The 11,501-nt window shown below is 27.9% G+C and overlaps 1 protein-coding gene across 1 annotated transcript in view; it reads right to left on the bottom strand.

Annotated features, from left to right (window-relative positions):
* Positions 1–9,285: 9,285 nt before the first annotated feature.
* Positions 9,286–11,501, bottom strand: part of LOC145247242 (uncharacterized) — a 23,125-nt gene continuing 20,909 nt past the window's right edge. The window contains exon 2 of the mRNA XM_080108864.1: positions 9,286–10,914. Coding sequence (XP_079964990.1) covers positions 10,092–10,889 — 798 coding nt within the window. The 5' untranslated portion in view covers positions 10,890–10,914 and the 3' untranslated portion in view covers positions 9,286–10,091. The remainder of the gene's footprint in view (positions 10,915–11,501) is intronic.

Below are 11,501 nucleotides of genomic sequence, written 5' to 3' on the forward strand. Positions count from 1 at the left end.
TTATTTATTGAGGATTATTATTTATTCATTTATTAATTGAGGATTATTATTATCTTTTATCGAGGATTATTATTTAGTCATGTATTTATTGAGGAATATTATGTATTTATTTATTTATTGACGATTAATATTTAATCATTTATATTTGGAGGAAAATTATTTAGTCAATTATTTATTGAGTATTATTATGTATTTAATTATTTATTGAGGATTATTATTTAATAATTTATTTAATGAGGATTTTTATTTATTACTTTTTTATTTGGGATGATTGTGTATTCATTTATTTATGTAGGATTATTATTTATTCATTTATTTGTTGAGGATTATTATGTATTCATTTATGTTATGAGGAAAAATCTTTATTCATTTATGCATTGAGGATTATGATTTTTTTCATGTATTCATTGAGGAGTATTATTTGTTACTTTTGTTCTTGAGGATATTTATGTATTTATTTATTTATTGAGGATTATTATTCATTCATTTAAATATTGAGTATTATTATTTATTTATTCATTTATTTATTGAAGTTTAATATTCCTTCATTGATATATTGCGGATTATTATTTATTACTTTTGTTATTTAGGAATTTTTAATACATTTTTTAATTTTTGATCATTATGTATTTATTCATTTATTTATGAGGATTATTATATATTCATTTATTTATTGAGGATTATATTTTTTTTTCATTTTTTATCAGGATTATTGTGTATTCCGTTCTTTATTGCGGATAATTTTTATTCATTTATTTATTGAGGTTTATTATTTATCAATCTATTTATTGAGGAGTATTTATTTATTCATTTATTTATTGAGTATTATCATTTATTCATGTATTTATTGAGTATTATTATGTATTCATTTATTTATTGAGGATTGGTATGTATTCATTTATTTATGGAGGCTGATTATTCATTCATTCATTCATTTATTGAGGAATATTAAACAATTATTTATTTCTCTCGTATTATATTTTATTTATGTTTTGAGGCTTATTATTAATTGATTTATATCTTGAGGGTCATTATTTATTCATTTATTTATTAGGGATGATTATTTATTCAGTTTTTTATTGGGTATATTTATTCATTTACCTATTGATCATAATTATTTATTCATTTATGTATAGAGGATTATTATTTGTTCATTTATATATAGAGGATAATTATTATATGATTTATTTATTGAGAATAATTTTATATTAATTTATTTTTGGAGGATTATTATTTATTCATTTATACATAGAGGATTATTTTTTATTCATTTATATATCGAGGATAATTATTATATGATTTATTTATTGAGGATATTTTTTTATTAATGTATTTTCTGAAGATCATTATTTATTCATTTATTTATTGAGGAGCATTATTTATTCATTTATTCATAGAGGATTATTTCTTACTTGTCTGTTTATTGAACATTATTATTTATGCATTATTTTTTTTGGACTTTTTTTATTTAGTCATTTATTTATTGAAGATTATTATTGCTTAATTTATTTATTGAGGATTATGTTTTATTCATTTATGTATTTAATACTATTAATAATCCTTTTTATTGAGGATTGTTATTTATTGATTCATTTATTTATTGAGGATTATTATTTATACATTAATTTTATGAGGATTATCATTAATTTATTAAGGATATTTTTTATTCATTTATTTATTGAGGATTATTATTCATACATTTATTAAGGGAGGAATATTTTTTATTCATTTATTTATTGAGGATTATTATATATTCATTTATTTATTGAGGAATAACATATATTAATTTATTTGTTGAGGAGTGTTATATATTCATTTATTTATTGAGGATTGTTATTTATTGCTTTATTTATTGAGGATTATAATTGTTCATTTATTTTTTTATACATTAATTTATTGAGGATTATAATTTATTTATTTATGTATTGATAATTATTATTTATTCATTTATTTATTGAGGATTATCATTTATTCTTTTATTTATTGAGGATTATTATTTATTCATTTATTTATGGAGGAATATAATGTGTTCATTTATTTTTTGAGGATTATTTTTATTCATGTATTTATTGAGTATTATTATGTATTCATTTAATAATTGAGAATTATTATTTAATCATTTAGTTTTTGAGGATTATTAGTTATTTATTGAAGATTATTATTTATTCATTGATTTATTGAGGATTATTATTTATTTATTTATTAATTTAGGATTATTATTTATTTTTTGGAGATTGTTATTTATTTATTTATTGAGCATTAATATTTGTTAATGTATTAATTGAGGATTATTAATATTTTTTGAAGATTATTATTCATTTATTTATTTATTGAGGTTTATTATTTTTCCATCTATTTATTGAGGATCATTATTTATTCATTTATTTATTGAGTATTATCATTTATTCATTTATTTATTGAGTATTATTATGTATTGATTTATGTATTTAGGATTGGTATATTTCATTTATTCATTCCTTCATTTATTGAGGTATATTAAACATTCATTTATTTCTTTCGTATTATATTTAATCATGTATTGAGGATTATTATTTATTGATTTATATCTTGAGGATCAGTATTTATTCATTTATTTATTAGGGATTATTATTTATTTATTTATTTACTGAGTATTATTATTTATACATTTACCTATTGATGATAATTATTTATTCATTTATGTATATGGGAGTATTATTTATTCATTTATACATAGAGGATTATTTTTTATTCATTGATATATCGAGCAATATTATCATATGATTTATTTATTGAGGATACTTTTTTATTAATTTATTTTTGGAGGATTATTATTTATTCATTTATTTATTGAGGAGCATTATTTATTGATTTATTCATAGAAGAGTATTTCTTACTTGTTTGTTTATTGAACATTATTATTTATGCATTAATTTTTGTTGAATTTTTGTTTATTTTGTCATTTATTTATTGAAGATTATTATTGCTTCATTTATTTATTGAGGATTGTGTTTTTTTCATTTATGTATTGAAGACTATTAATAATGTTTTTTTATTGAGGATTGTTATTTTTTGATTCATTTATTTTTTTAGGATTATTATTTATACATTTATTTTATGAGGATTATCATTAATTTATTAATTTATTGAGGATAATTTTTTATTCATTTATTTATTGAGGATTATTATTTATACATTTATTAAGGGAGGAATATTTTTTATTCATCTATTTTTGAGGATTATTATATATTCATTTATTTATTGAGGATTATTATGTATTCATTTATTTATTGAGGAGTATTATTTATTCATATATTTATTGAGTATTATTATGTATTCATTTACTAATTGAGGATTATTGTTTATTCATTTTGTTATTGAGGATTATTATTTATTTATTGAAGATTATTGTTTATTCATTGATTTATTGAAGATTATTATTTATTTATTTATTTATTGAGTATTGTTAGTTGGTCATTTATTTATTGAGGATTATTATTTATGGATTTATTAATTGAGGATTGTTATTTATTTGTTGAAGATTATTATTTATTTATTTATTGAGTATTAATATTTGTTCATGTATTAATTGAGGATTATTTTATATGTTTTTAAGATTATTATTCATTCATTTATTTATTGAGGTTTATTATGTATCCATCTATTTATTGAGTATTATAATTTATTCATTGTTTAATTCAGGATTATTATTTATTCATTTATTTATTGAGGAAAATTATTTATTCATTTTATATTGAGGATTATTATTCATTAATTTATTTATTGAGTATTATAATGTGTTTATTTATTTATTGAGGATTATAATGTGTTTATTTATTTATTGAGGATTATTATGTATTAATTTATTTATTGAGGAACATTATTTCTACATTTATTTGTTGAGGATTATTATTTATTCATTTATTTCTTGAGATTATTATTTATTTTTTGTTTATTAAGGATTATTATTTATTCATTTATTTATTGAGTATCATTATTTATTTATTCATTTATTTATTGAGGATTATATTTATTCATTTATTTTTTTATGATTATATTTATTAATTCATTTTTTAGGATTATATTAATTGAACATGGCCCTTATGTTCTAGTTGTTAATGCACAAAGTTTTGGCCAAATACTCTTCTGACCTTCGTCAGATGCTTAACCGTCACGGGATAGAAATGCTACATATCCTCTCAGCAATTACTGCCTTTCGTATTTGTTGTTCTCTCTGTAACTTCTTAGTATAGAATAAGGAGATTTAGCATTCCTATCCCGTCGCGGTTTACCACCTCACGACAGCCAGAGGAATAGTTTGCGTAGACGTCGTGAAACAACAACTCAAAGATGAGGATAATAGTCCGCAATAAATGAATGGTTAAATAATACAAATTTTTTATCTCAAAAAGGATTTTAATGAATTGAATATAATATAGAGCTTCTTTAGATTCATATATGTAAATGGAATTTATTCATGTTAGTCATATTTCTTTCGCAGTGGATTGATTACACCATACGCTGTTAGGATTACATATATTTACCTAACATAAAAGCGCATTGACATAAGAATAAATGTTTATGAATTTAAACCCCTCGGGCAAAACATTTAATTAATAATTTATATATTTCAATTGTTCTTACTATTCAAATGCACACACAGACACAACCCCAACCCATATATATGTATATATATATATATATATATATATATATATATATATATATATATATATATATATATGCATATATGTATATATATGTATGCATATATGTATATATATATATATATATATATATATATATATATATATGCGTGGGTGCGCGTATGTGTTTCTCTGCGTGTGTGCCAGTCTGCGAATAGTTAGAACTATTAAAACTATATATTAGTGCAAATGTTACTTAAAATAAATAATTTTCTTGGTTGGCTTGATTTCCTAAATTACTTGAATATCATAAAATATCTGTATTTCATTGGAAATTGTAACAATGTACCCATATTTCAATCCTAATCTCTAGTAAGTCACACTATATTAATATTCACACCTTTACCACTGAAACAGATTTATCTGCAATGTCTAAGAGACTAACAATTAACAAAAAGAAACAGGAGTATGCTGCTTCTAATAAATATTGAACATTATAATTATATAATTAAAGAAATAAATTAATTAGAAAATTGCAATTATATTTGCCTTATCAATGCTATATTACCCACACAAACACGCACAACACGTATATATTCCCCCATATATACACACACACACATATATATATATATATATATATATATATACATATATATATATATATATATATATATAACTACTTCATGTACTCACATAAAATTAATATACGAAAGTATAGATTTATGCGTAAACTTTAAGTATTTACTTCAAAAGTGGTCAATACGTAGGTAGAGCTAGTTAGTAATTTATAAAATATATATGGCGAGTAACCTACACTGAATATTCGGCGTTTCATCCACTCTAGGATTCGTCAGGCTTATGCGCGAATTCTGTGGTTGTTTATTGTTTTTATATGGTTGATACTAGAAAGCTGATTGGCTAACTAAAACCCTCAAGAGAAGAGGACCATATAAAAACAAGAAAAAACCACAGAATTCGCGCATAAGTCTGAAACATCCTAGAGTGGATGAAACGCCGAATATTCAGTGTAGCTTAATCGCCATATATATTTTATAAATTATTATATTTCCATATATATATATATATATTTATATATATATATATATATATATAAATTACTATATATATACATGTATGCGTGTATATATATATATATATATATATATATATATATATGTATATTCGTATAGGTATATATATATATATATATATATATATTATATGATTTATACATTAACATCAAAAGACCTGTTGTGATTACTCTAGTATATTACAAAGTCAAATTTTTATCTAGATCATTACAGTAAACTGAATGATTGCGATAGGGACACCTTTTTCTCATCCCAAGACACAAGATAATCTTACTTACATCTACGTATCTTTCCGTGATATTGCCAAATTCATCAAGAGTTTTTTTTATGCCGGCTAAGTTTGACCCTTTGATTGTTCCAGTCAGCATGTTGGTCAACGGCGACTAGAAGTGACTTTCTCGTGCGGTAGATCCCCGTTGATCGCGCTGGTTTGTCTTCAATTCGCGACCGAGTGTTCTTCGGTGCTCCTCGCGTCAAGGTTGATATTCCGTCGCCTAGCCTGTCTGTCGTATGCTAAAAGATAAATTTACAATTCGTCCTCTGCCAGGAAGACAATTCTATGCACAAAAAAAGCAACCCCGTTTTTCTAGTCTACTGATTAATATTCAGAAAAAAAAAAAATATATATATATATACAAAGAATTGTTTTTACAGTGCAATGTTTAATCATATCCGACTGTACTAAGTCTATACTTAGATTTCACTTCTTTCTCTCGATATGACGGTGAAGTTTGCGTTGAGAGAGGGGGTGGCGATTCGCTACAAGTTGCTCTCGCTTTTACCGACTCCGGCTTCTGCCTAGTTCTGTCTTAAACTCTGTCTAAACTCTTGTTTTTCGACTGTGCGGTCCATTAAATATCAGCAGTGGGGGGGGGCGAATTTGTTCCCTGACCAATCATACCAAGCAACGTCACTCCAGGGAAAATTCCCACCACGTGTATCTGCAAACGTTTCTCATTACGTAACAGGGGCATCCTCGTGATCCCCAGGTTGAAACACATGAATTGTAAACATAATTTCTCCAAAACCCTGAGTCATTACTTGCTTTGGAGTACAACTTCAAAAATTGCACTGATGATCGTTTTTAATAAAAATTAAAGTCACAAATCTTTTTGTCTGCCCGGCTTTCTTCAGTTCTCCAGGAGTCTCAGGCTCCGCTGATGAGGAGCTCAACCGCTATCTGGGACGAGCACGTCACAAAGCAACTGCTCTGAAAATATCCAAGTTATACTATCAAAAGATGCTACTGAAACTACCACCAGTTATTGATGCATTAAAGGAGAAATGCGTGCCAACACTTTGGGAAAATCTATTAGTTAACACTCTATATTAAACCTCTGGAAATCGGTCTACTGCATCTCGCTATACCCTACTTACTATTCTGTTTGGCATGCGTAAGTTGCTTAAATGGGTGGTAAATAGAGAAATTTTAAACTACCTAAGCAATGCAACCTACTCGGTTTCCGTTTTTCGAAATCTACAGCTAATTTTCTTAATGTAATTATACCAGAGGATGAGTAAATCAATCGACGAAGGTAACTTCTCAAGTGCAATACATCTTGACATGGCAAAAAGATTTGATAAGGCCTACATCACACTTTTCCCAGCGATTTCATCGCTGGGAATGTCTGCTGAATTTCCGAATCTTATTTGTCCCATGGGGTTTACAATAAATCGTCGATGAAAAAAAAAATTCCGTAGGTCAAACAATTGACTCTCGCCTGCCTTAGGGTTTTATCCTACGCCCAACCCTCTGCTTTATATTCATCAACGATCTCATAACTCGCAGGAAGATCATCCGTTGTCATATATACAAATACCATACGATGTATAGAATCACTTCAAAGGCAAACAACGAGTCTCTCCTACCATATTGATTATGTGGTGCAAGAGGGTAAAAAGTGTCTGGCTAATTTTAACAAATCCAAAACCTAACTTATCCCCACCTGTACTCAATTCATATGAATGCCTCTAATCTAAAAGAGGTCCCAAGTTGTTGCCAGCTTCTAGGAAAGGGCTTCACTCTTAACCTTAAATCTATTGCTAGGATCACCAGTCGCTGGAAAACTGTTGCGTAATTTTACCACTCAAGAAGTTAGATCATACCTGGCACAATCCTCTAATTCTATAGGAAGCCAGATATGTTATAAAATATAATAATATTGCTATTTCACGGCGCTGGCTGCTCGACGGATCATATCTTGTTTAAACGTAGTCAGCCTATTTGTGCTCTATCGTTATTTGTATAGAAAGTTTTTATCTAGGCCCAATTCTATGCCCCTTGAAGAAAGTCTCAGAAAACATACTTGTTTAGCTTCAAACCATATCAAAATTATCCTAACCCTCTATATATGCTTAAGTCAAAACGCAAAATTTATTAAAAGGCTTCCTTCATAAAACTGCCAACATATGGAATACTTTTCCGATTGTTTAAGTTGATTAAAATATTGTGTTCACGCCAAATGTAACATCGTTTTAGTTGCGTCGTCCCGTCTAAATAAAGTATTTTTGTTCTACTTTCAAAACTAACTATTACTACTATGAGTTTCCCACGGGCCTTGATAAGTGGGTGTATTTTAAAGATGTGTAATACTTGATGCAGCGATTTCCAGTATGTATTCAAGAATTTTAGAACAACCAGAGATCTACTCTGTATCTTAATTTTCGTATAGTTCCATTGCAATATATATATATATATATATATATATATATATATATATATATATATATATATATATAGTATACATTCTCTCAGTAAAAATGATTGTACACTGCATGCGTACATACATGTTTCAGTTTCAATGTTGATATACTTTCATTACGCACACACACATATATGGATGTATATATATATATATATATATATATATATATATATATATATATATATACGACTATACATAACACACACACACATACACGCATATATATAATATATATACGACTATACATAACACACACATACACACATATATATGTATATACGACTATACATAACACACACATGCACACATATATATAATTGTATATATATATATATATATAGAGAGAGAGAGAGTATACATACACTCAATTAAAAATAGCAAACAGACACACACACACACACACACACACACACACACATATATATATATATATATATATATATATATATATATATATATATATATATATACATATATATATATATATATAGTACCCCGACATACGGTTACATTTTTTTCAAGGTACGGTGTGTAATACAATTTTTTTTCCGGCCCGTGGTTACAGTTTTTTCCCCCGCTTTATGGTGTTATTTATAATCTTTTTTGATTCTCTATAAGTGTGTACTGTATCCTGTTAATAATGTATAATGCCGTATCTTGTAACTATATATATATATATATATATATATATATATATATATATATATATATATATATATGTGTGTGTGTGTGTGCGTGTGTGTGCAGCTGGGTGTGTCTGTATATCTCAATCTACGAATGTCTTTTCAGAAAAGACTACCTTCGAATAAATATATAATAATGATCTAAAAGTAAAGATGACACCTAAGAAAATATTGAAAATTGAAATTATTTATTTTTTCAAACGTGTCATTGTAATTTTCTTTTAAAATCACAGTCGATAGTGATAGGTTGATTTTTTTATACATATTCTTGGAATTTATATTCATCTTACTGTTTTCCAAATCCAGAAAGATCGTTTTCACTTGTATGGGATTAAATGTATTTTTCGCTTTGGATATTTGTACTGTTATATAAAAATTTAATCGAAAACCGAGGGATAAGTGAAGTTTAATAGTCCCAAAACATAGTAAGTGTTAATGACAGCAACCACCAGAATGTTCTATTTTTATATTGTCAAAGAGCATTGCATTGTGCTAAACTCGTAGCAGACAATGTCAGTTATTAAAAATGCTCGATCAGTGAAATTGATTTTCTAGTTTAATTCCGAATTATGTATTTCAGGCAACTAATTTTCGAACTAGTGCTAATATCAGTCGATGACAGTGACTGCCACAAGATTAAGAGACACTTAACCTCATGTGTTGTACCAGCGTTTAATTTCTCCCAAATGCATGGCATCACAAAAACGTGGGGCGCATTCCTACCAGTCGTTTTAGATGCGGCTTCATTAACATTGGCTGGAGCAAAATAGTTCTTGAAACTGAACTCCAATTCTTTGACTCCATGTAGAGTTACGAAATCTTTAAACTTGATTTAATAAAGCGGTGCCCTGTATGAAAGGCTATGATATTATCCATTGAAAAATAAATCGTAGGATTAAAGCTGTCGTCATGGCAATCCACATCAATGTGATAAAGGTTTAACTAAGTAATATCAAAGTCAAATTCTATTGATATAATGTTTTATCATAAATCTTCTTCTCCTTCAATGCCTAATTTGACCCGGAAGAATATTTTTATGCGACGAAAAATCGAGTTCTTCCTCTGCACAGCTTCACGTTCGGTATGTTCTCGCGTCACCTGTGGCATAAGAAGATTAAGAGGGTCGCAGATTGCGTTTCGCCTTAGAGGAAATCGCTTGCATTTAAACACAGCTGGGTTTGGAACGTTGGCCATTGCATTAAACAGTAGCCAACCATTATTTCGCAAGTGGCCAGTATTACCAGACATATCATGGAATGGTAGAAAATTTTCGACCGGGCCTGCATAATCTTTTGAAAGGTGATTTTGGTTATGAAACAATCCAAAACGTCGCTTTTTCGTATGTCCGAGATTCCGGCCAGAACTCGCACCACCTATAAAAGTAAAAGAACCATGCTTAGAAACTGTGTTATCCGTAGTGGCCGGTCCGATTGGAGATGAAGCCGCCTCGCTTATCGATGTAAACTTTGGGAAACGAGGCCCTTTAGTTTTGCCAATATGTCGTATAACGACGTCGCTGTCGCCTTCGTCAGCTTCTGCGTATTCGTCATCGCTTACGTCACATAATTGTAAAATCGGGTTGCTGTCCGATTTGTGCGACTGGTTTTCATCTTCCTTTTCCGATTCGTCCTCATCAATTACACCTCTTCGCCATATAGGGAGAGTTGCGGGCTTTATCAATGCCAAGATACCCGGGTTATTTATCGGACGTTCCCAAGTAAATATCTCACTAATCACTGGGGACCGGACACGGAACGACTGAACGCTATCATTATCAGCCATTATTTTAAAGCTTCCATAGCATCACCTGAAAGGAAAAGAGAAAAGAAATAGAAAATAAGAATGTATTACGTGGATCAAGTAGGCGAATAATGTCGATAACATATTTACTTACATTATGCAAAGTATTAAATATTTCTCAGTACATGGAGACTTGAGAGAAGCGAAAGCACACACATATAGGAGAAAGGAAATACGTGAAAAGCTTAATCTTGTCTCCAAATAAACTGCACGGTCGAGAATATACGTTATATATGGTCATAATCTCCGAACAAGCTAATTGTAAATAACCATAGGCATATACACTTTCTCTCTCTATTTCTCTAGTGCTATGTATCTTTTATTTACATAAAGATCACCACTTATCAAGGCCCGGAAGCCACTCGGGGATAAGTTATTGTGTGTGCAGTAATCAATGGGATAGTATCATAGTAATAGTTAGTATTGGAGCTTTGATAAAGTGTCTTACTAAAGGGAGTGATTAATCGGGAATTTGTTTATGTTGGACTTGAAGACATCCAAGTTGTAGTCAGGTAGGGAAACAGACAAACGGAAGAGAATTCGACTGGCATGCACTTCTAAGAAAGAAGCTTTTTTTATGGAATCTACGTTTTG

The sequence above is a fragment of the Euprymna scolopes genome, chromosome 25 (genome assembly GCF_053919585.1).
Source record: "Euprymna scolopes isolate OS-2025 chromosome 25, ASM5391958v1, whole genome shotgun sequence".
NCBI lineage: Eukaryota > Metazoa > Mollusca > Cephalopoda > Sepiida > Sepiolidae > Euprymna > Euprymna scolopes.